Raw genomic sequence first — 26928 nt, 5'->3', positions numbered from 1 at the left:
ACACACGCACGTGCGCGCGCACACACATGAATATCAAAGTCAAATAAATTTTAAAGATGATATAGTGTATTATATATTTTTGGTAGAAAGAAAAACTGAGCAGCGATTATGGAGCCGAAAGAACCAGATCTTTTATGTGAGCCGAACCAAAAGAACCAGCTCTGTAAAAAGAGTCGCAATTCCCATCACGAGCGTGTTGCTCAGCGTGAGCTTTTTCTTCGAAAAAACAATGTCTACATGGCTTAAAGTTAATATAATTCGTGTTTCTTTCCAAAATATAAATGACGATGGGATGTGTGAACGCTTGTTTTCACGCGAGTGGTGGTACGTAAAAGTACACGCGTCTCCCCTTTCGCGTTTGTGTGCCAACACCGCCAAGTCCACGCCTCTCATTCTCAAGGTAAAACTGGAGGTAAAGTCAAGTTCACAGGAACTTCATATCTACTCGCACTTTGAGAGTCAACCATTCAAAATAAAAGAAAAGGTTCCTATCACCGGACACATTTAAACCTTTCCGTGCGTTTATTAAAATACGAATAGTTTTATAAGTTGTCAAATTTCAGACCACGTTTTTTTTATTTCAGTTTATTTGCTTAATTAGTAAATCTCGTTGTGTGTATTTGACTTTGAAAGGTCCCAGTTAGTTGGTCTTTCTGGGTCACGCGAGCTGAAGTTGTTCGCTGAAGACGTTTTGAGACCTCGACGTCGTTTAGTGGTCAAATAATGTAGTCGATCAAACAGAAGATTGGGACGTTTGTGGCGTCCCTCCCGTTGACCTCGTCTGGTTGGATACCCGATAGATTTTTTAACGCACCCCCCAGATCATGTTTCTACGTGGGTCGAAAAAGCGACGCTCGGTGAGTGTGTGTGTGTGTTGACACGTTTTAGTTTTCTTTCACCTCGATTTACATTTTCATTGATTTAAATAGACTATTTAAAAGTGCCCGTACAGTACTTATAAGTGCCCGTTGTCATTTCGAATTTGCCGTAAAGTCATCAAGTTTATCTAACATCTCGTCACAATGTGTGCATTTTTTACATATTCAGTTACCTGTGTTGGTCAAATAAAATACTGTATAATAAATTTACTGCAGGCTATTTACGGTTTCATTGTCCACACTTTATCCCAGACAGTTCCACATTCTTTGTGACTTGTGTCATTTTGGATGTTCAAGGTGAGTCAACACGTCATAGCCTCCCAGGGGCAGATTGGTATAAAGCAGATGAAATATTACCTTTTCTAAATGTTTTGTTGTATTAACAATGGGCACCAACATTCTGCCTGGTGCCAAAAAGTGATTGACTCACGACTAGAACAAGACCATGACAAAATCATATAATGGCATTTGTTTCGCAACCCCCGTTTACCAGTACAGTGATACCTTGGCTTACGAACTTAATTGGTTCCCAAACAGAGGGTGTAAGGCGAAAAGTGTTTATCCCAAAAATTAATTTCCCATAGGAAACCATTAAAATGAGAAGAATCCTTTCCCAGGTCCCCATAAAACACAATTTTCTAATTTTCTAAGCCTTGAAACTACACAAACATATCTTATTTTATGTATAGTAAATGAGCTATGGTATTATAATTAAAGAAATAAACTGTACTATATAATAAAGTGGTTTTATTTACCTTTGTGATGGTCGTTGATGGCTTGATGGAATGGAGTGGCCGGTTTCCTCAGCATTAAACATTTGATGAGGAATGTAGGCTTTCACCATCTTGCGGAATGAACCCTTGTAGGTGCTTTCTCTGCGATAATTTTACCTTGTTCCTCATCTATTGTGTTCTGTTTAACTGGGTGTTGATAGCTTTTTGCATCAAGTGTACAGATGCCTTGTGGAGCCTGATTGATGTGATATTTTAACCTTGCAGTCTACACTCTGCCTTTGAACTATCAAAGTTGAAACAAGTCCAACTTTCACTGTTTTCTATCCATTTTGTCACTCTCTCTCGGTCGTCTGCCTATCTCTTTAATGTTTCAAACCACCTCCCCTGACTGCTGCGTTCTTGACCGATCAGGTGGCTTTAACCGAAATGCCTCCAGTGCTTTTCAGTTGTGTGGAGTTAAAAGAACAAAATGTCTTTATCACTGTCAACTGCACACGCCAGTATCAGTGTCGTTGTTAACGTCGGAAAAGAAAGTGAAAGGCTCAGTCAGAGGGAAAGGGTGCAGCTCTCATCCTGTGCCTGTTTCCTTCCGGCCTGTTCCCAAACCAGCAGGCATCGGGTCTACATGTGTCCAAAATGAGCGACAAGGGTAGTGCATAAAAGATGACAATCTTTGTTCAAAAGTAGGACATGTAGTGCTCATTATTCTTTTCAAGAAAATGAACCAGAGAATGAGTTCCAACGTCAGGTAACCACACTCCTCAACCTCCCTGGTTAGGTCCATTGAAGGGTTACTGGACAGAAGGGCTTGTCGGGAAGTTGAATCTCAGATTCAGGAGCAGCAGTAAGGGGTTTCTCCTGGCTTTGGAACAGTTGACTAGCTCTTCACTGGGAGTTCAACCAACTAGTCAGCGTTTGTCAATATGTCTTTGGGAAACTCTGTAGTCAATCACTATGTATTGTATTGTATTGTATTGTATGATTAGGCATTTTGGGATGAGAGCATTTCCCCATGTATAGTGAGACCTCAATTTACGAACTTAATTGGTTCCCAGACAGAGTGTGTAAGGCGAAAAGTGTGTATCTCAAAAAACAAATTCCCATAGGAAACCATTAAAATTGGAATAATCTGTTCCCGGGTTTCCATAAAATATACTTTTCAACTAAATAAGCCTTAAAACTACACACAACATACCTTATTCTATGTATAATAAATGTGCTATTGTATTGTAATGAAAGAAATACACTGCATTGTATCATAAAGTCACTTTATTTACATTTGTGATGGTCATTGATGGCTTGATGGAATGGTGTTAGAGGTCGAAGGTCAAAGGGAATTGCTGTTTGGAAAGAGAGGCGCATTACACAAGGACTGTAATTAAATAAATAAACTGTGCTGTAAAATAAAGTTTTATTTACCTTTTTGATGGTCGTTGATGGTTTATGGAAGGAGAGTCACCTTCCATAAGGAATGTTGGTAACTTAACCTCTGGTGCTGTTCGGTCGTGTGCTTCCGCCGAAGATCACTCCGCCAGCCGTGGTGGGTGTGTATTATAAAAATAGTGCTTATTATAAGGTTTAATTTTCAGAAATTTGACGTTTGTAAGATGAAAAGTTTGTAAGATAAGGTGTTTGTAAGTCGAGGTCTCACTGTACTTCAAAACCCGTTTGAGATGAAGACAAAGTATCTCACTGCGTTGGTGCACATCTACGCAGTTGTGTTTGAGTGTACCGGGTTCAAGGGTCATGTCTATGCCAGTGCACATATGCTAATGCTGGATTTCCATTGGTTCGTACCATTAGCCTAATCCACGTGCCATCAGTTGACAGAGGGCTTTCCAGCGCACTGCGCAGAAAACGATTGCTCTTCTTTCTGTCCGACGTTGCGAATCCAGAACGAGGTGATCTCCTTACGGAGGAAAACGATTGTTAGCTGAGCTGCTTGTTTCCAACAGGAGGAAGAGGACCCAGACAGAGGGCAGCCCTGCCTGCGCTGTGGAGACCAGTGCCCCGGTTTCCGCATCCACGGATGGAGGTACGTAAATGGAAGGACCCTCTTGATTGTGACGTTGCCGGGTCACCTTTACAGGAAGTGTAAAGGTCTGCCACTATGGTTGTGGTTGCAGGCTGTCCGGTTGACTATCCTTAGCCTATTTTAATAATTTAAACTACATTTAAAGGACAACCGACGCCACTGGACAAGTTGTGTCCATAATTTGTAAAATCACTTCTACTGATAGAGTACAACCATAAAACGGGTACACAGTGACACAATATTGCATAATGTCAATATAATAACAAAATTAACCCATTCACTGCTATTCCCGATTTATTCGGGAATTGAACAGCATGACGTGAAGCGCCACTCTCGAATTTGTTTGTGTTTTTCTTGCTTGGGGGTGCCGATAACGTGCTGGTCAGACATCTGGCAATGTTTTACCCAGCATTTCCCTTTTGTCCATTTTATCACTTTGTTACAGCTTCAACTGTTGTTAAAGCGCTATATAAACTAATATTTATGTATTGCATTGTATTTTGGACAGACACCCTCATTTCATGCTCATATAACTCCAGACGCATATCATTTAGGAATTAACTACTTTTTCAAATGAAAGAAGATAATCTAAGGTTTCTTACTCTGCATTGATTGTTTATGTCGTCCCAAAACTTAATATTCTGTGGGTCCTACAATTTGCGCGAAAATGACAAAAACCCTGGTACTGGAGTGGACACATTTTTGCACATCGTCTCATAGTGAAGACTGTAAAGCAGGGGTGTCAAAGTTATTTTTTGCCGCGGGCCACATTGTAGTTATGGTTTCCTCTCGAGGGCCGTTATGAATTGGGGAACGCATTATAATGTTTAAATCCCTTCAAATATTACATATAGAACACAGAGCAAATTAATGAATAACTCATTTTCAAATCTGAAGTCAAGAATAATGACTTTTATTGTGGTTGACATCCAAAAATATGACATTTTGGCTCCGATTTTAGCAATCATCATGGAATTTAACAAGTTTGATTTGCTTTCGCGGGCCGAAAAAAAAAGATGTGGCGGGCCGGATTTGGCCCGCGGGCCTTGATTTTGACACCTGTGCTGTAAAGTGACCTTGAGAGTTTTGAAAGGCGCGTATACATTAAATTTATTATTATTATTATTATTAGAGTTGACGATCATCTGTGCCGTTTGGCAAAAAGCAGCTTTTGTCGCAACTTGAGCCACCAGTACCAGCTGGCAGTCTCTTACACAACAGAAATGTCGCTAATAGTTCATGCCACGTGGTCGCCTCTGCACCACATGATCACACCCCCTGTGTCTGCCCACATATGAGCGCAACCCTCTCAACAACAGATGTGGAGTCCAAAGACAAGGCTGAGAGGGAGATTAACAAGCGCTCTTCTTCTCCCCTTTGGTTTAGGCCACTGACCTAATTTCCCACCTGTTTGGGGCGCAAATGAAGGTTAATGCAAGTGGGATGTTGGTGGGACAACAAGTTGTGATCTCTGCGCTTCACTTCCATCGGTGTGATGGGATTAAAAATCTAATCTAGTTGCCATGCGACAACGGGCAACTCAACGGGCAACTCAACCAGCCATTGCAATTCTACATCTGATGGAGAATAAGAAGTTATTTCAAAGTTTCATTCTGTTATATGCTTAGTCAACATGTGTGACTGGAATACACAATTGAAGCACAGACAACTTGGGGTCAATCTGAGGTCAACAGACACAGTTTGTTAAACTGTCATCGTCATCTAGGACACGGGTGTCAAAGTCAAGGCCCGCGGGCCAAATGCGGCCCGCCACATCATTTTTTTCGGCCCGCGAAAGCAAATCAAACTTGCTAAATTCTATGATGATTGCTAAAATCGGAGCCAAAATGTGATATTTTTGGATGTCAACCACAATAAAAGTCATTATTCTTGACTTCAGATTTGAAAACGAGTTATTCATTAATTTGCTGTGTGCTCTATATGTAATATTTGAAGGGATTTAAACATTCTAATGGGTTCATAACGGACTTTGACACTCCTGATCTAGGAGATCTTGATTTTGGACAGAATTTAGGACTTGGGAAACTCCTTTATTATCAATCGAAGCAATTTACGACTTGAAACTCCTTCACAGGAAGAGCTCATTAGCCAGGTTACAAATTTATCAGTTCATGGAAGAGACAATGTTTTATTGCTTACAGCTGTTCGCGCTTAGAACACCCAGGGGCATAATAATAATAATAATAATAATAATAATAATAATAATAATAATAATAATAATAATACATTTATAAGCGCCTTTCAAAACTCTGTTTTTGCAGTCACAGTATAAGAACATTTTGTCAGCACTCTAAAATGATTTCATTGGGCCGCTTCGCGTCCACAGGAAGATCTGCACGCATTGCAAGTGTGTGCGAGAGGAACACGCCGTCCGCCCAATCCCTGGTCAGCTGGAGAAGATGATGACAAAGCTGGTGTCAGACTTCCAAAGGCATTCCATCTCCGATGACGACTCGGGCTGCGCGTCTGAGGAATACGCCTGGGTTCCGCCCGGCCTCAAGCCCGAGCAGGTAAACTTTTAGTTACAGTAAAGTCTCGTTATATCGATATTCAAGGGAGTCCGAAAAAATATCGATATAACCGGGACTATCGATATATCCGACCCTGTTTGCATGTAATTTTCTCCATGCGTGCATAGAAATAGTATCGATATAACCGGGACTATCGATATATCCGATATCGATATAACGAGACTTTACTGTATTTATTTATTAAATGGACATAACCATGTCGATTTAGTGAAGGATTTTGCTGTTTTATGAAAATAGCTTTTTTTACTCCCCTTTCAAACCAATGGATTCCTACCCAACGACACGACTCCAAAACCAATCGTTGAACTACAACCTAACGGTCTTTAACTTTATTATTATGATGAGTATTTGTATTGATTAACTACATTTTTTTTTGCTGTGAATACACTTCTTTTTAGGTCTACCAATATTTTAGCAGCTTGCCAGATGACAGGGTGCCTTTTGTAAACAGCGCAGGGGAACGATACAGAATCAAGCAGCTACTGTACCAACTTCCTGCCCATGACAGCGAGGTAACGTCACTCTCTCACACAATTAATGTTTTTTTTTCAAAATAGAACCCAAAAAGCAGACACATCCGTGGAAGAAAAGTTGCTTTGTTGTGTAAATAGTAGCCTGTTTACAATACAATACAATGCATCTTGATTGATATCGTGCTTTAACAACAGCTGAAGCTGGAACAAAGCGCTTAACATGGACAGCTATATCATATACAGAAAATAAAGCAGTCACAAAGATGGTTGATAAAATGTGACAGACCTAAAATGGAGACTAAAAATGTGGGTTAACTTTTGAAGCGTGTTTTGCTGCATTTCGTTACAGTTTCGGAGGAATTGATCGATAAAAAGGTTTCATCACCCGTCAACTGTACTTCTTTGAAGATGTCGGACGTTTCGCTTCTTATCCAAGAGGCTTCGTAAGCGAACTAAAATTTGCTGGTAGCTCTGGGCGGAAGCAGCTTTACTTCTTTTGTCCTGACTGTTAATGGTCTATGATAGGCCCTGATTGCCCTATTTACCCTGTTATCACCTCATCAGCATGACTAAGCCTATCTGGTAACAATCTAAGAACAGAATTCTTAGATTCTTAGACGATCTTACTTCTTTTGTCCTGACTGATTATGGTCTATGACTGGCCCTGATTGCCCTATTCACCCTGGTATCACCTCATCAGCATGACAAATGCTATCTGTTAACGATCTAAAAACAGAATTATTTGATTCTTAGACGATCTTACTTCTTTTGTCCTGACTGATTATGGTCTATGACTGGCCCAGATTGCCCTATTCACCCTGGTATCACCTCATCAGCATGACTTAGCCAATTTGGTAACGATCTAAAGACAGAATTCTTAGATTCTTAGACAATCTAAGAATTCTGTTCTTAGATCGTTACCGCATAGGCTTAGTCATGCTGATGAGGTTATACCAGGGTGAATGGGGCAATCATGGCCAGTCATAGACCATAAACAGTCGGGAAAAAAGAAGCAATCAGTTTAGCTTCAGGGAATAGTCCTCTGCTCCGCCCAACCTTAGAGCAAGGACCTATCAAGGCAGAGGACTGGCACCGCCACCTCTGGACATATATATATAGGGCCAAGGTTACCAGCACAACTTTAGTTCGCTGACTAAGCTCTTCGGATGAGGAGCGAAACGTCCGATAGCTTCAAAGAAGTACAGATGACGGCTGAAGAAACCTTTTCATCGATGGACCATTCCTGTACGACTGAGAACTTAAACAGACGTAGGAGGAATTGACTTTCCATGGTGTATGCGTTGGACATTGGCAATGTGATGCATCGCATTTCGTCTCGCAGCCGCAGTACTGCAGCTCGCTAAACGATGAGGAGAAGCGGGAGCTACGTTTATTCAGCCAGCAGAGGAAATGGGACAACGTCGGACGAGGCGTCGTCAGACTTTTCCCCGTCACCATGACTGGGGCCGTGTGCAAGCAGGTAGAGCAGCATTTTTATTTTATAATAATAATAATAATAATACATTTCATTTATAAGCGCCTTACAAAACTCTCAAGGTCACTTTTCAGTCACAGGATAAGTTTTTCTTTGGGTGAACAGCGGCAGCCACACGCGCCAGCGTTCGCTCAACCCGGAAGTAACTGAGATAGAAAGCTAGCTAGCTAATAGACAGCTAATAGATAGCTGAGTAACTCGGATAGAAAGATATCTAGCTAATAGATTGGGTCAAACTTAGCCATGTTTACCTGCTAATGCCTAAAGGACGAAAAAGCTAATAAAATAATAATCCATATCATTTCTAAGCGCCTTTCGAAACTCTCAAGACCACTTTATGGTCACAAAATCGGTTTATCTGCTGGTGAGCAGCGGCAGCCACATCCGCCAGCGTTCACTCAAGCCGGAAGTAACTCAAATAGATAGAACGCTAGCTAGCTAGCTAACAGATGGCTAATGGATAGCCAGATAGACGGTTAGCTAACTAGCTAGATAGCCATATAGCTAATAAATAGTCAGCTACATAGCTAGCTAGTTAGCTAGACAGATAGCAAATGGATAAATAGCCAGCTACATAGCTAGCTAGCTAGACAGATAGCAAATAGATAAATAGCCAGCTACATAGCTAGCGAGACAGATAGCAAATGGATAAATAGCCAGCTACATAGCTAGCTAGCTAGACAGATAGCAAATAGATAAATGGCCAGCTACATAGCTAGCTAGACAGATAGCAAACAAATAGCAAATGGATAAATAGTCAGCTACATAGCTAGCTAGCTAGACAAATAGCAAATGGATAAATAGCCAGCTACATAGCTAGTTATACAGATAGCAAATAGATGCTTCTTCGCCTAGTGACACCACGCTTTCTTTAGCTCGGGTTTCTGATGATATTATGAGAGCGCTATATGCTGTGGGCGGAGTCTCGAACAGCCTAGCCTGCGAGATGAGGAACGAAAACAGCTGTCTGACTTAATTATATGTTTTGTTGCTATTCTTAACAAACCACCATGTCCCGCTATACTATGTTTGCGGCAGGCTAGCAAGCTCCTCATGCTAGCACTCCGTCAGTGAACTTGGCTTCTCTGTATTTTTTCGCATGAGCATTTCAATCTTGACGGACGAAAACAACAAATCTCTTTTTTCCCAGTGTGGCAGAGAGATCAGTGGAGGCGACATGGCCGTATTCGCAAGTCGGGCGGGAAGCGACACTTGTTGGCACCCTCAGTGTTTCCAGTGCGCCTGCTGCAATGAGCTGCTGGTCGACCTCATTTACTTTTACCACGACGGAAGCATCTACTGCGGCCGGCATCACGCTGAGAGGCTCAAGCCACGATGTCAAGCCTGCGATGAGGTCATTGTCAAAAAAACAAAATGGCGGACAATGGCGTAAGGAAAAGGACATTTGTGGCCAACTGAAATTGTCATGCCAATTTGGCATTGTCCACTTCCTGTGTATTTTTGATTTGTCACTTTCATTTTGGCCGCTAGCGTGAATGCTCACTCTAATTGGATTGGATTAGCTTTTTTTTTTTCATCTCGCGGTGGAGAAATTTACATTTCACAGCAGCAAAGTGATGAAAGTAAGAGGAAAGGAAAATAAGAAGTAGAAAACAAAACACAGGAGCTGCTGTAAAGGCAGCTACTCTCGCGGCGCCATTTTGAAGTCAAAACAACAACAAAAACTGAATAACAAATCATGCGACGCAACACAGAAGATCAATCTTAAAAACTTTCTGCACCTTCTTGTTGCATGAAGCAATTCTAGATGAAAGAGGAGAGGATCAAAGCGTCCTTTTCACCAGTGGATCGGGGTCGTCGTGGTAAAATGTGCACGTCTGCTACAAGCTAAATGTCGAAAGCAAACGCGAAGCTCTAGCATACATTGACGAAAAGAGACCGTCTCACATCTCCTGTCCAAGGTAAATCCGCTTCAATTCCAAGCCGCGACAGTTCCACATTGGCAATCTGCGCTGGCGCGCTTTTCTTCTCAAACGCAGTCGTGAAATTGGAACGATCATGGCACTTTTTCATTCCAGTAATTAGAATAAGAAATAATTAAAATATGATGAGTATCAAAATACAGTAAAGTCTGGTTATATCGATATCGGATATATCGATAGTCCCGGTTATATCGATATTTTTTCGGACTCCCTTGAATATCGATATAACGAGACTTTACTGTATATCACAGAAGTATAATTTGAGAATTGTATTCTATTACACCGTGATGTCGATTGGAATTCCATCTTTTTTTTTTCCTCATCCCTTCAAAATGCTGATTGGAATATCATTTTATGAAGTCAAAGCCTTTTTATTTGTACCTTCTTTGTCCATCCAAGATCATTTTTGCTGACGAATGCACAGAGGCAGAAGGGAGATTCTGGCATATGAAGCATTTCACCTGTTTTGAGTGCGAGGCGGCGCTGGGCGGTCAGCGTTACATTATGAGAGAGTGCCGGCCATACTGCTGCTCCTGCTATGAGTCCATCTATGCCGAATACTGTGACACCTGCGGAAAACAAATAGGTACCGAATAGGTGCTGAAATGCTTCCCAAGACGGCGAAGCCTCAGATACTGTAATCCTCTTTTGTTGTGTATGTATTGCAAGATAAAGGTGAAATACAGTGATACCTTGCCTTACGAACTTAATTGGTTCCCATACAGAGTATGTAAGGTGAAAAGTGTGTATCCCAAAAAATAATTTTCCATAGGAAACCATTAAAATGAGAATAATCTGTTCCGGGGTCCACATAAAACATAATTTTCTAATTTTCTAAGCCTTAAAACTACACAAAATAGACCTTATTTTATGTATAATAAATGTGCTATGGTATTATAATTAAAGAAATAAGCTGTAGTGGTTAATAAAGTCGTTTTATTTACCTTTGTGATGGTCGTTGATGGCTTGATGGAATGGATAGCTTTTTGCATAAAGTGTCTCAAGGAGATCTGGGTTGTACATCTTGGAATATTGCAACAGATGCAAGCAGACACACGAGAAACATCAGAATCAGAATCATCTTTATTGCCAAGTATGTAGAACACACAAGGAATTTGTTTCCGGTAGAACACGCTGCACTAGTATCGTTGTCAAAAAAAAAAAAACTGCTAAGTGGCACTATGCAGTTCCATTTTGGCTACTGTTGAAACATCATGAATAGCTGCTTCCCTTGCTTGTCTTTTCATTTCAAATTGAACTGATGGCTAGTGCTGGTTATTTGTGGAGCCTGATTGATGGGAATTTTAACCTTGCAGTCTACACTCTGCCTTTGAACTATCAAAGTTGAAACGAGTCCAAATGTCACTGTTTTCTATCCATTTTGTTTAAACAGGCCCGCTTTTTTAATTTCCCAGATGCATCCCTGCATACCCCCCCCCCCCCCCTCCATTTATTTTCTTTGTTTCGCTCTCTCAAATGATCCCTCAAATTCCATTTCAGGCATCGGCCAGAGCCAGATGACATATGAGGGGCAACGCTGGCACGCCGTGGAATTTTGCTTCTGTTGCGCCCGTTGCCGCGTACCTCTGCTGGGTCGCCCTTTCCTGCCTCGACGGGGGCTCATCTTCTGCTCGCAGCAAAGTGATGAAAGTAAGAGGAAAGGAAAATAAGAAGTAGAAAACAAAACACAGGAGCTGCTGTAAAGGCAGCTACTCTCGCGGCGCCATTTTGAAGTCAAAACAACAACAAAAACTGAATAACAAATCATGCGACGCAACACAGAAGATCAATCTTAAAAACCTTCTGCACCTTCTTATTGCATGAAGCAATTCTAGATGAAAGAGGAGAGGATCAAAGCGTCCTTTTCACCAGTGGATCGGGGTCGTCGTGGTAAAATGTGCACGTCTGCTACAAGCTAAATGTCGAAAGCAAACGCGAAGCTCTAGCATACATTGACGAAAAGAGACCGTCTCACATCTCCTGTCCAAGGTAAATCCGCTTCAATTCCAAGCCGCGATAGTTCCACATTGGCAATCTGCGCTGGCGCTCTTTTCTTCTCAAACGCAGTCGTGAAATTGGAACGATCATGGCACTTTTTCATTCCAGTAATTAGAATAAGAAATAATTAAAATATGATGAGTATCAAAATACAGTAAAGTCTGGTTATATCGATATCGGATATATCGATAGTCCCGGTTATATCGATATTTTTTCGGACTCCCTTGAATATCGATATAACGAGACTTTACTGTATATCACAGAAGTATAATTTGAGAATTGTATTCTATTACACCGTGATGTCGATTGGAATTCCATCATTTTTTTTTCTCATCCCTTCAAAATGCTGATTGGAATATCATTTTATGAAGTCAAAGACTTTTTATTTGTACCTTCTTTGTCCATCCAAGATCATTTTTGCTGACGAATGCACAGAGGCAGAAGGGAGATTCTGGCATATGAAGCATTTCACCTGTTTTGAGTGCGAGGCGGCGCTGGGCGGTCAGCGTTACATCATGAGAGAGTGCCGGCCATACTGCTGCTCCTGCTATGAGTCCATCTATGCCGAATACTGTGACACCTGCGGAAAACAAATAGGTACCGAATAGGTGCTGAAATGCTTCCCAAGACGGCGAAGCCTCAGATACAGTAATCCTCTTTTGTTGTGTATGTATTGCAAGATAGAGGTGAAATACAGTGATACCTTGCCTTATGAACTTAATTGGTTCCCATACAGAGTATGTAAGGTGAAAAGTGTGTATCCCAAAAAATAATTTTCCATAGGAAACCATTAAAATGAGAATAATCTGTTCCGGGGTCCACATAAAACATAATTTTCTAATTTTCTAAGCCTTAAAACTACACAAAATAGACCTTATTTTATGTATAATAAATGTGCTATGGTATTATAATTAAAGAAATAAGCTGTAGTGGTTAATAAAGTCGTTTTATTTACCTTTGTGATGGTCGTTGATGGCTTGATGGAATGGATAGCTTTTTGCATAAAGTGTCTCAAGGAGATCTGGGTTGTACATCTTGGAATATTGCAACAGATGCAAGCAGACACACGAGAAACATCAGAATCAGAATCATCTTTATTGCCAAATATGTAGAACACACAAGGAATTTGTTTCCGGTAGAACACGCTGCACTAGTATCGTCAAAAAAAAAACTGCTAAGTGGCACTATACAGTTCCATTTTGGCTACTGTTGAAACATCATGAATAGCTGCTTCCCTTGCTTGTCTTTTCATTTCAAATTGAACTGATGGCTAGTGCTGGTTATTTGTGGAGCCTGATTGATGGGAATTTTAACCTTGCAGTCTACACTCTGCCTTTGAACTATCAAAGTTGAAACGAGTCCAAATGTCACTGTTTTCTATCCATTTTGTTTAAACAGGCCCGCTTTTTTAATTTCCCAGATGCATCCCTGCATACCCCCCCTCCCCTCCATTTATTTTCTTTGTTTCGCTCTCTCAAATGATCCCTCAAATTCCATTTCAGGCATCGGCCAGAGCCAGATGACATATGAGGGGCAACGCTGGCACGCCGTGGAATTTTGCTTCTGTTGCGCCCGTTGCCGCGTACCTCTGCTGGGTCGCCCTTTCCTGCCTCGACGGGGGCTCATCTTCTGCTCCAGGGCCTGTTCACTCGGGGAGGACCCTGAACACTCGGACTCCTGCGACTCAATCATCCCGAGCCGACCTCTTGAGCAAAAAGGCTGCGGGTCGGGCTTGTGTCACCAGCCATTGCAGTGCGGTTCTCCATTACAACCAATTGTGAATAGTAAGTATGAAGCATTTTGTACGCATGATTTAAGTTCCCCATTAGACAGTAAGACGAGCGTACCAAGTCTCTATCATGCAAGTTTACAGCTCACTTGAATTATTAAATAAGGATAGTCTATTTTCAGGCGTATAAGGCGCACCCAAAAGTCTTAATTTTCTTCAAAAGATGACCCTGCGCCTTATAGGCTGGTGCGCCTTATATGTGTAGTAATATTAAGTAAAGTATAACGTAGTGTGCCATTCATAAATTTGTTCGGGTTTTGTTTTTTTCATTCTTGGGTGCGGAATCAAATGACTTTATTATACTGTACAGTTTATTTCTTTAATTATAATACCATAGCACATTTATTATACTTAAAATAAGGTATATTTTGTGCCGTTTTAAGGCTTAGAAAGTAGAAAATGATGTTTTATGGGGACCTGGGAACGGATTATTCTCATTTGAATGGTTTCCTATGGGAAATTAATTTTTAGGATACACACTTTTCGCTTTACACACTCTGTCTGGGAAGCAATTAAGTTCGTAAGCCAAGGTATCCCTGTACATTGTGGAAATCTGACTGTTTTCAGCATTTTGGGTTTTGACTTGTTAAAAAATTATAATAAAATACAATAATAATAAAGGAATAATAGTAAAATAATAATACAATAATGCAATACAAAATAATAATAAACTAATAAAATAAATCATATAGAAATAATAAAATATACATAAATAATAATAAAAATAATTTAAAACATACAATAAAATACTACATTAATACATTAATAAATTAATAATAAAATATAATAATAATTACAAAGTTTCATTTATAAGCACCTTTCAAAACTCTACTGGTCTTTGGAGACTGCGGGTGAGCAGCGGCAGTCCTGTGACTGTGACGTGACCTTGAGAGTTTTGAAAGGCGCTTAGAAATGAAATGTATTATTATTATAAATGTATAAACGGCTCTCATATATACAGGACAGTATTGTACTTTACAATTAAGTTCATAAGCCAAGTTATCACTAGAGTCCGAAAACTCAATATTCTGTGGGTCCTGGAATTCAAGTGACAATGACAAAAACCCTGGCACTGGCTGGAGTGAACACATTGTTGCGCATCTGGCAGTGATTGAGTTAAAAAAGTTGTAATTTTCATGATGTCCACATTTCTTTCTTTCTTAGGTATCAACTGCTTAAGTCCAATTGAAAATGGAGTTTCTTCTCATGGAGATGTTGCTCATCCAAGACGCTTGTATGCTCCTCTTCCTCACATCAATCAAGGGAATGTCTCTTGGCCTGGCAATCTTCCGCATTACAATTTACTGCCAGACGGTGGTATCATCGAGCCACCCGTGGATGACCTTTCAAATGGACATTCCCGACATCCTCTGACAAGTTTGTGTGCAAGAAGAACGTCGACCAATCAAGATTGTAGGAACTGGGTGGAAAAGACCAATCAAGTCATGAAAGGTGACCATCATCATGTCATCTAAGATAAATGTTTATAATAATAATAATAATACATTTCATTTCTAAGCGCCTTTCAAAACTCTCAAGGTCGCTTTACAGTCACTGGATAAGTTTTTCTGTGGGTGAGCAGCGGCAACCACACGCGCCAGTGTTCACTCAACCCGGAAGTAACTCAAATAGATAGAAAGCCAACTGGCTAATAGATAGTTAACTAGACCAGCCAGACCACGAATAGATATCTAATAGATAGCTAGCCAGCCAGCTGGACCGCTAATAGATTGCTATCTAGGTAGCTAGCCAGCCAGGTCGACCGCTAATAAATAGCTAATAGATAGCTAGCTAGATAGCCAGCCAGGTAGACCGCTAATAGATAGCTAGCTAGCCAGCCAGCTAGACCGCTAATAGATAGCTAATAGATTGCTAATAATAATAATAATACATTTCATTTCTAAGCGCCTTTCAAAACTCTCAAGGTCGCTTTACAGTCACTAGATAAGTTTTTCTGTGAGTGAGCAGCGGCAGCCACACGCGCCAGCGTTCACTCAACCCGGAAGTAACTCAAATAGAAAGAAAGCTAGCTGGCTAATAGATAGCTAACAGATAGTTAACTAGATAGCCAGCCAGCTGGACCGCTAATAGATTGCTATCTAGGTAGCTAGCCAGCCAGGTCGACCGCTAATAAATAGCTAATAGATAGCTAGCTAGGTAGACCGCTAATAAAAAGCTAGCTAGCCAGCCAGCTAGACCGCTAATAGATTGCTAATAATAATAATACATTTCATTTCTAAGCACCTTTCAAAACTCTCAAGGTCACTTTACAGTCACTGGATAAGTTTTTCTGTGAGTGAGCAGCGGCAGCCACACGCGCCAGCGTTCACTCAACCCGGAAGTAACTCAAATAGAAAGAAAGCTAGCTGGCTAATAGATAGCTAACAGATAGTTAACTAGATAGCTAGCCAGCCAGCTGGACCGCTAATAGATTGTTATCTAGGTAGCTAGCCAGCCAGGTCGACCGCTAATAAATAGCTAATAGATAGCTAGCTAGGTAGACCGCTAATAAAAAGCTAGCTAGCCAGCCAGCTAGACCGCTAATAGATTGCTAATAATAATAATACATTTCATTTCTAAGCGCCTTTCAAAACTCTCAAGGTCGCTTTACAGTCACTGGATAAGTTTTTCTGTGGGTGAGCAGCGGCAGCCACACGCGCCAGCGTTCACTCAACCCGGAAGTAACTCAAATAGATAGAAAGCTAGCAGGCTAATAGATATTTATGTGAATCCTCATCTGATTTTCTCACCCAGACTCTCTCCAGATAATGACGACATCCGACACATCTCCTGAACCGCCGCCGCTTCCAATCAAATGTCGAGACCTCGTAGTGCAAGATTCGTCTCCCGTGAACACCCCTCAGCCAGAGTCGCCGCGTCTGCTGTCTCAAAATCGGACGTTGAAGGTCAGCTTCCGAGAACCAATCAGCAGCAGCTACTCTGTTGAGGAGGAAGAGGAGCCACAACAAAATAACGACAGCCCTCAGGAGGAAGACGAGTTGCCGTTCAATCGACTGGGTAAGCATCGGAAGACGGGCCACCGCCGTACAGTGCGAACCCGATGTTCCAATCCTTGCTTTTTATCTGAAGGTCTACAAAACACACGTTTTAATTGTTCCACCACTTCCACATACAGTGATTCCTCAGCTCACAAACTTAATCGCTTCCCAGAAAGTGTGTAAGACGTAATGTTTGTCTTCCAAATATTTATTTACCATAAGAAACCATTAAAATGAGAATAATCCGTTCCCAGGTCCACATAAAACATAATTTTCTACTAAATAAGCCTTAAAACGACACAAAATATACATTATTTTATCTATAATAAATGTTCTATTGTATTGTAATTAAAGAAATAAACTGTACTATAAAATAAAGTGGTTTTATTTACCTTTGTGATGATAGTGGATGGCTTGATGGAATGGAGTGGGAGGAGGAGAGAGGGAGTTACTGTTTGGAAGGAGAGTCACCTTCCATGAGGACTGTCCCCTGCTAGCTGCTTTTCCTTAATCCAAATCAACAGAAGTTTTTCAACCTCTTCTATTGCCTGAGACCGTTGGTTAGACAACACAAAAACACCCTTAGCCACACGTAGCAGTGGTTGACTTAGCATTCTGTTACTGGGACGCTAAGTCACATAAACGCACACTTAATTCATGTTTTTCGATGATCTCCTTCTTCTACTCGACCGTAATTTTGTTTTGTGTCTTCTTTGGCTTAACACTAGCCTGTGGTGGGGTCTTTTTCAGTCCCATAACACTAGCCTGTGGTGTGGTCTTTTTCGGTCCCATAACACTAGCCTGTGGTGTGGTCTTTTTCGGTCCCATAACACTAGCCTGTGGTGGGGTCTTTTTCAGTCCCATAACACTAGCCTGTGGTGGGGTCTTTTTCAGTCCCATAACACTAGCCTGTGGTGGGTCTTTTTCAGTCCCATAACACTAGCCTGTGGTGTGGTCTTTTTCAGTCCCATAACACTAGCCTGTGGTGGGGTCTTTTTCGGTGCCATGATAGCAAAAATACTACACTTGATAACAAACCACGTCTGCACTCAACGATAGGGGGTGACGAAAACGAGTCCGCCAGGCACCGTGGCGCTGTTCGACCGTGTGGTTTGGTGTTCATCCGCCGAAAAATAGTTCGTCAGCCGAGACTACATGCTCGCGAATTTAATGTTCGTGAGGCGAAAAGTTCGTGAGCGTTCATATGCGGAGGTATCACTGTATCTTTAACAAATTCCAGGTTTTCAAAACACACTTTCTTTCTCGGTATTCTTCAGTTTGCTGTTAAATGGGAATTTCTGTCTTTGTGTTGAAAAGATGGCTACTCTCATCAGCATCGCAGTCTCCAGCAAGGGTTCAAAGGTCACTGCATTTCACCCGATTCCTCCTGTGGCCCCCCGACATTGGCCACGAACTCGTGGGTTGAACGTCCTCGACTGGACACTGCCGAGTGTCAAAACAAAAGAGAAAGCGACGCCACCTCGCCGGTCTTGCGGTCATTCCGGCGCAAGCATGAAGATTCGTGCTCCACGTGCTCATCTTCATCCGACTCTGAGCAGGAGGGCTTCTTCCTTGGACAGCCAATCCCTCTGCCGCCGCAACTGCGAAAAAGTCCAGGTGAAAAAGACAAAGAAGAAGAGCCAAGTCGATGGGGACGGAGGGACAGTTTTAAACGCAGATCTTCTCACAGTCTTGGTGCTGAGGACAAAGATAAAAATTGTTCTGTCTCTTGACCCCAATATCAGGATGGCAAAATATCCTTTTTTTTAGGTTTTTCTATTTATAGTTATAAAGTAATCCCTTGTTTATCGCAAAGGTTTACATTCCCAAAAGTACTGCCATGATATGTAAAATCTGTAGTCGTGTCACAGATATTCGGTCGGACACTGTGGACAAAGGCTCCAACACGGGAAGATTGTCTTTTACTGCTGGCAGGGAACGCAGCCATTCAAGACAGACGCCCAAATTCTGCAGCTCTCTGTCAAGCTATTTATTGAGTATTTATGCAAATTTAAAGGACAACCGACGTCTCCGGACAAGTTGTGTCCATAATTTGTAAAATGGCTTCAAATGACTTCTACTGAGCGTATTTTAATTTCCACCGCATATTAAAGCTATATTTTACGTTTTAAGATTCGCGCTGAATATTCAGTAAGTCTTGTTTTTGAGTTGGTGACGAGTCCGTACGTGACGTCACGAAAGGAACACCCTTCACCGAAAAAAAGACGCATTGTAGAGGTCCTTCCATCACGTCAATGTATTTTGCTGTACTTGTTTGGTCTGGGGACCTCGTGTTGCACCCAAAAGCCACCAGAAGAGGGGTTCCAAGCTCCATATAAGGAATTTATCAGCCTGTGGAAACAGAGGTGGCCACAGGAGGCCGCCATTTTGTGCCTCTTTTTCGGTGAGTAATTTCCCCTCAATGTTGCCTCAAAATGACAGGGAATAACTTCTTTAATCGATTGCAAACATGTATGCTTTCCTCTTCAGAACTATTTGAATCATATTCATAACTGGATGTGTAACAAGAAAGCATATTCTCCGAATCTAAAGCCATTGTTTTGATTCTCCAGTTATGCAAGACGTTTTGGCGTGACGTCACGAGCTGGGGGCGGGACTTTCTGAAAATGCCCAATTCGCAGCTCAATTTTTTTTTGCAGATTTTGGACACTAAGTCATTTTTATTGGTGTTTTGCATTTGAATAAAAATATCATACAAATATCGTGTTTTGGGTATTTTAGATGCTATAAAACGTTTTTCTGGTGTCAGTTAAGAAACAAAAAAGTGACGTCGGTTGTCCTTTAAGGAAACACTGACAAGTGGGACGAAGGAGGGTGACATCACAAAGGAATTTATGTCAATAAAACGACCTCGTTGGGGACGGAAAACCGGAAGGTTTCTGTAATGTCGCGATACTTAAAAAGCATCAACAGGAACATCTCGCGATAATTAAACAGATGAGCGGACTGAGCCTTTGTTACGGTTTTTGTTTTGATGTTAATAAATAAACGTTGAACTTTCATCTGAATCACGAAATATTTGAAGGTGAATATTGTAAAAAAAAAATTGTAAAAAAATGCAATTGGACAAATGTAACGTTGAAAACAAATCCGTGTTTAAAAGTTCATAGTTAAAAAAAACGACTCAGGTGGCTGGAATCAGTGATCATCGCGTCATCGTGCGTGCGCGTGCGCATGTGCGCGTTCAGTAATTTCCGGCTTTCCTTTGGAATGGACCAATCAGCACAAAGAAGGGTGGAGCCTGAAACAACCCACTGCAGTACTTGTAGCACAGGTTTGACTAGTGGTGCTTTCTAAATGTTTGATCCCATCGTTTGTTTTTGCTTGGACAAGTCACGGAACGACCTCAAGAGCGACTGGGAAGGCGTTCGTAGACCTTTCTTTGCAATCAGGTGAAAACTTAGCTCTCAATTGTCAAACTCTATTGTCATTTCTTTTGTTATTTTTGCGTTGGAGGAATTGTTGAGTTGCTGAAGGCAAGTCCCCGCATGCCCAGAGTCTTTAATACATGTGGGCCTTTTTTTAAAAACAACCTTTTCTTAATTTCGTGTCCTTAATGCGAAAATCCCGTTCTATTTGCTTCCATTTTACGTGTCTTGACATGGGAAGTCTTTTACGACCGGACTGTACTCGACATATGTCAACCATTGACGAGATAACATCGTTAATGACAGCTCCGGCAGAGGATCTGGCATGACGATAATTTGCAAAATGTGAGTGGCAACGATCAGAATGAAGGGAGAATTTATGCACCTGTACCGTCTTCATTTTATCACGCAGGGAGAGGCTTGGAGTTGTTTTGCGTCCCTTTCAGAGAATTAGCTGGCCACAATTGGTACTTCAAGGACAACCGACGCCATTTTTTGTTTTCTAACTGACATCAGAAAAACGTTTTATAGCATCTAAAATGCCCGAAACACGCAGATATTTTCAGACAAATGAAAAATAATTTAAAGTGTCCCAAAACTACTTCAAAATGACATCGGAGATGCCGAGTTTCAGAAAGTCCCGGCAGCACGTCTCGCCTTGCTATAGAATCAAAACAATGGCTTCAGATTCCGAGAAGATGCTTTCTTGTGACTCATCCAGTTATGAATATGATTCAAATAGTTCTGAAGAGGAAAGCATAAATGTTTGCCATCGATTAAAGAAGTCCTCCTGTATCAATTCGAGCCGTCTGGACTCCAATGTAGCGTCCCAGAAAATGCACAAAATGGCGCCCAAGCTCCCTTGGAAATGGGCTGATTTGTGTCAACTAGTATCAAATAGTAGTCTTGGTGCAACACACAACGATTCACCATTGCGTTATTTATGTTTTTTTTCTTCAAATTTCGTCATCAACACAAAGTTTTCAGACCAAACAAAGTACCCAAAATGCATTGTGTGTCGCTTTCTCGGTCAGGGGCGTTCCCTCCGTGATGACGTCACGTCAGGAATCGTCATCAACTCGAAAACAGGACTTCCTGAATATTCGGCGCGAGTCTTAAAACGTAAAATATAGCTATATGTGGTGGGATCTTTGTAAAATACACTCAGTAGAATTCATTTGAAGTGATTTTACAAATTCTGGGCACAACTTCGGTTGACCTTTAAGTGGACGACCTTACTTACAGGTATGGAAGCGCCTCTCAGTTTCAAAAAGGTTGTTTTAGTGTCTATATTTTCTATCTGTCCGTCGGCTGCCTGTTATCCACTCGATTTGGTCTCTCTTCCACAGGTCGGCATCAAAGCGTTGCTGACAATGTACCAACGCAACAAAAGGAGGAAAATGTCACTCAACCTCTGAAGCCAAGTCCGACTGTCATCAAAAAATGCCAGTGGAAGCCGTCCGGCAGCCCGCGAGGCCCGGCGCTTCGGCGACATTTCCTCGCCTGCGACCCAAAGGCCCGCTACGTCCCGAATTCTACCGGCAAAGTCCATCTTCGCCTGTCCGACCCAAGCAGAGCGCCGTGGAGAGGCTGGAAGCGGATAAAGCCAAGTACGTCAAGAGCCAGGTGGCGCTCTCCAAGCAGCAGCCGGTCAGGCCTCCCGACGTCCGCAAGCCTCTGCTCAGCCCGGTCGCTAACACTCTCAGGCCCACCAAGAAGACGCCCGGACAGCCAAAAAGCAAACAGGAGTCCGTCCAGCTGGACTTGGAACATCTGAGCAGCCTGATCAGTGATGTTAGCGACAGGCCCGGTACGTTTGCGAGCGCAGAGTGTCTTGGCGACTCCTCTCAGAAGACTTCAGGTTCTCATTGCCCAAGTCCCGCTCAGGTGACTCAAGTCAACTTGACTTCAACAACACATAAAAAAAAAACCACAAGTGGAACAAAGTTGCTCTAACTAAACACACAAAACTGTTAAATTAAAATCAAACAATAATGATACATTAACTTTTTTTTCTGAACTAAAGTACAATACTCTATACTGTATATGAGCGCCGTTTACACATTTACTTACCAGTAGAGTTTTGAAAGGTGTTTATCAATGAAACTCTGTAATTATTATTATTATTATTTATTAATAATACATTTAATTTCAAGCGCCTTTCAAAACACCCAAGGACGCTTTACAATAAAAATAATAAAAACAAAGCACACAATAAAACCATAGGTAAAAATGATAAAAATGTTATTAATAATAATAATTATTATTATTATTAATTTAGTAATTTATTGTATTTTATTTTTATTTTTTTATTTATGTATATTTTATTATTTCTATATTGTTATTATTTTCATATTATTTTATTGTATTATTTTTATTATTTAATTATTTTTTTAATTGCATTTTATTTCTATACTATTTCTATATTTTATTATTTTCATATTATTTTATTGTATTATTTTTATTATTTTATTAGTTATTTTTTTAATTGCATTATTTTATGATTATTTTACTATTATTCATTTATTTTATTTATTATTATTGTATTTTATTATGGTATTATTTTACTAAAGTCAAAACCCAAAATGCTAAAAACAGTCAAACAGATTTCCACAATGTACAGTGATTCCTTGGCTTACAAACTTAATTGGTTCCCAGACAGAGTGTTTCAGGCGAAAAGTGTGTATACCAAAAATAAATTTCCCATAGGAAACCATTAAAATGAGAATAATCCGTTCCCAAGTCACCATAAAACATAAATTTCTACTTTCTAATTTTCTAAGCCTTAAAACTATACAAAATATACCTTAATTTATGTATAATAAATGTGCTATGGTATTATGGAAATAAACTGTATTGTGAGAGTAGACATGAGAGTGTGGAGAAGTAGAATGACTTTTGTAAAAGGGGCGGAGCTCTTGTAACAACTGACCTTTATCTACTAGATGAAAGTGAATGCGGTCCGGGTGGAAAGTTCCGGATCGACGGCGGGCACGGTTCGCCGAGTGGACGTCATACCTCAAGCCGCCGGTGGGCAAACCCCTCGCAGACCACCGCTGTTCATTCGCCAACAGCTTCACCCGCTGCCGTTGCACCCCCAGTTTGCCGTCCGCCCGACCATCTCGCACCTCCTCCTCCGCGCCAAGGCCACGCCATCTCCTCCGAAACCGAAAGCCGATCCAGTTCCCATTTTCCTCACTTTGCCTCCACCGTCCCCGGCCGTCACCCACCTCTCGGGATCGCCCCGCGGCAGAACACGTCCACCTTTGACCCGCTCCAAATCGGACATGAGCGAGCAATTTTCCCGAGCCGGGACCGAGTTGGAGCGTTTCTTCAACCTGTGCGGTTTGGACCCCGCAGAGTTTCCGGAGTTTTCCGGATCTACTTCTGACATTGTGTCTCTGGCCCGTTTCCGGAGCGTTAGCGCTCCGGGGACGGAGTGCGCCGGTTCCGACGTAGATGAGGAGGAGGCGGAAGAGCGAGTTCCTTACGGCGTCTCGGTGATTGAGAGGAACGCCAGGGTGATCAAATGGCTTTACGGGCTGCGGCAGGCAAAGTGAAAAGAATACAAATTGCCATTGGGGCTTGCAAACGGTACAACATTTCCATGAGGAATAATGTGAAACTCTGAGGAATGAACGGAAAATTGCAGGTACAAGTAACATTCGACTTACGACCACCCCTACTTATGACCACAACATCCAGACCCATTTTTATTTATTCTACGCCTGGCACTACGCCCTTGCAGGCCGCCAACGCTTACAACAATTTTGGCCAGCCAGCATTTCACTCTCACACAACAATCGACCGCGTGATGGCACCAGTCATGGACAGTCATTTAGCTATTCAACATTTTGAATGGGTTTCAACTTGCGACCATTTCGATTTTCGACTGTTTAGTCGGAACGGAACTCGGTCGTAAGTTGGATGTTACCAGCATTTCCCTCTCGCACAGCAACCGACCGTGTGATGGCACCAGGGGGGGGGGGGTGTTTGCCAGTCATTTAGCTATTCAACATTTTGAATGGATTTCGACTTGCGACCATTTCGATTTACCACCGTTTGGTTGGAACGGAACTTGGTCGTAAGTTGGATGTTACCAACATTTCACTCTCGCACAGCAATCGACCGTGTGATGGCACCAGAGGGGGGTGTTTGCCAGTCATTTAGCTATTCAATATTTTGAATGGATTTCGACTTACGACCGTTTGGTCGGAATGGAACTCGGTCGTAAGTTGGATGTTACCAGCATTTAACTCTCGCACAGCAACCGACCGTGTGATGGCACCAGAGGGGGGTGTTTGCCAGTCATTTAGCTATTCAATATTTTGAATGGATTTCGATTTACGACCGTTTGGTCGGCATGGAACTCGGTCGTAAGTTGGATGTTACCAGCATTTCACTCTCGCACAGCAATCGACCGTGTGATGGCACCAGAGGGGGGTGGGGGGCGTTTGCCAGTCATTTATTCAACATTTTGAATGGATTTCGACTTACGACCGTTTGGTCAGAACGGAACTCGGCTGTAAGTCGGATGTTACCTGTATTTTTTTGGGGGGAGGCTTTTAGGTTCAGGCAGCACAATGGACCGAAGATGACTGCACATCCACTTTATCGTTTTGACTTTGGGGGGGGTTCAAATCTGAGCTTCACATTTGCACATTCGCCGGATTGCCTGTGCGCAGGGTTTCTCCGGATTTCTTCATATTCAGTGATGTCCTCAAAAAGTGGAAATCAATAAACCTGCATGCAGTTTACCTTCATGGCTGTTCAATTCCTTCTGCACGGAAATGAAATAGCCACTCGTGTTTTGCAATATAGGCTTATTCAAAGCTGATATTGCGATTTTTGCAAGCATTGATCTTCAGTTTGACAAATAATTGGTTAATTCCTATTAATTCATATGAATTCACCACCTGGGATATGAATAATGTATGCACAAATAGTCAGTAGTGGACATATAGGGAAGTACAGTGATGGTACAGTGACAGTGGCTTACGAACTCTTCGCTTTACTAACGTTAAATTCGTGAAAATATAATCTTGGAATATGAACTATTTTTCGGGAAACATACGGAGCACCACAATGAGGGATGTGTCGTTCGCAAACGAACCGGTTCTTGGAGCTGGATCTCTGAAGTGAACGAAGAGAGCCGGCTCCTAACACGGAGCGGTGTGTGTGTGTGTGTGTCTCCGTGTGTGTGTCCGTGTAACTCCGTGTTCGTGTATTCGTGTGTGTGTGTGTGTGTGTTTGTGTCTGTCTGCACCCCCCCCCCCCCCCCCCCCTGCTTCCGCTCTTCTCACGGTGGTGCACACAAGAACGGCTGAGGACTCGCGAACATGGGAGTGAAGATCGAAACCATCAAGCAGGGCGATGGTGGGTTGTGCTCTCTTTCCCTTTTCCCTCCATTCCTGAATTGGTTTGTTATTGTTGTCGTGGTCGTTCATTCCAACGGTGTTCTCCCGTGTGTGTGTCTGCAGGGCAAACGTTTCCCAAGAAGGGGCAGCGCGTCGTGGTGCACTATGTTGGTGAGTGGGAATCCGGGCTCCAGCAGCGTTAAACTCCCATTGTTTCGCCTTGAAAAATAATCAGAATTATTCCACCGTTGTTTGCTTTTAACGTTGCGGCTAAATGTCATTTTGTCACGAAATGGGCTGGTTTTTTTCCACTTGGTTTTGCGGCGTTTCCTTTAGCTAGTAGCGAGCGAAGCGCTCAGTCAATGTTGCTTTTTAGCTATGTCCCAAGAACGCCAGGGTGATCAAATGGCTTTACGGGCTGCGGCAGGCAAAGTGAAAAGAATAAAAATTGCCATTGGGGCTTGCAAACGGTACAACATTTCCATGAGGAATATTGTGAAACTCTGAGGAATGAACGGAAAATTGCAGGTACAACTAACATTCGACTTACGACCACCCCTACTTATGACCACAACATCCAGACCCATTTTTTTATTTATTCTACGCCTGGCACTACGCCCTTGCAGGCCGCCAACGCTTACAACAATTTTGGCCAGCCAGCATTTCACTCTCACACAACAATCGACCGCGTGATGGCACCAGTCATGGTCAGTCATTTAGCTATTCAACATTTTGAATGGGTTTCAACTTGCGACCATTTCGATTTTCGACTGTTTAGTCGGAACGGAACTGGGTCGTAAGTTGGATGTTACCAGCATTTCCCTCTCGCACAGCAACCGACCGTGTGATGGCACCAGGGGGGGGGGGGTGTTTGCCAGTCATTTAGCTATTCAACATTTTGAATGGATTTCGACTTGCGACCATTTCGATTTACCACCGTTTGGTTGGAACGGAACTTGGTCGTAAGTTGGATGTTACCAACATTTCACTCTCGCACAGCAATCGACCGTGTGATGGCACCAGAGGGGGGTGTTTGCCAGTCATTTAGCTATTCAATATTTTGAATGGATTTCGACTTACGACCGTTTGGTCGGAATGGAACTCGGTCGTAAGTTGGATGTTACCAGCATTTAACTCTCGCACAGCAACCGACCGTGTGATGGCACCAGAGGGGGGTGTTTGCCAGTCATTTAGCTATTCAATATTTTGAATGGATTTCGACTTTACGACCGTTTGGTCGGCATGGAACTCGGTCGTAAGTTGGATGTTACCAGCATTTCACTCTC

General features: G+C 42.0%; 2 protein-coding genes across 2 annotated transcripts; both read left to right on the top strand.

Annotated features, from left to right (window-relative positions):
- The first annotated feature begins 672 nt into the window (after window positions 1-672).
- On the top strand, window positions 673-19925 carry prickle3 (prickle homolog 3). The gene is made up of 11 exons (XM_088989716.1): window positions 673-857; window positions 3568-3647; window positions 5995-6178; window positions 6598-6711; window positions 8015-8152; window positions 9318-9521; window positions 10510-10696; window positions 13611-13892; window positions 15062-15349; window positions 16652-16915; window positions 18214-19925. The coding sequence occupies exons 1-11, from the start codon at window positions 825-827 to the stop codon at window positions 18627-18629; spliced, it is 2190 nt and encodes a 729-aa protein (XP_088845842.1). The 5' UTR covers window positions 673-824; the 3' UTR covers window positions 18630-19925.
- Window positions 19926-20059: 134 nt separating this feature from the next.
- LOC148902718 (protein FAM110A-like) lies at window positions 20060-25438 on the top strand. The gene is made up of 3 exons (XM_088989677.1): window positions 20060-20309; window positions 21635-22172; window positions 23231-25438. Exons 2-3 carry the CDS (start codon window positions 21729-21731, stop codon window positions 23843-23845), a joined length of 1059 nt encoding a protein of 352 aa, XP_088845803.1. The 5' UTR covers window positions 20060-20309; window positions 21635-21728; the 3' UTR covers window positions 23846-25438.
- The last annotated feature ends 1490 nt before the right edge of the window (window positions 25439-26928 follow it).

The sequence above is a fragment of the Hippocampus bargibanti genome, linkage group LG01 (assembly GCF_051943395.1).
Source record: "Hippocampus bargibanti isolate YZ-2025 linkage group LG01, ASM5194339v1, whole genome shotgun sequence".
Lineage (NCBI taxonomy): Eukaryota > Metazoa > Chordata > Actinopteri > Syngnathiformes > Syngnathidae > Hippocampus > Hippocampus bargibanti.
This window is presented reverse-complemented; position numbering and strand designations above follow the sequence as displayed.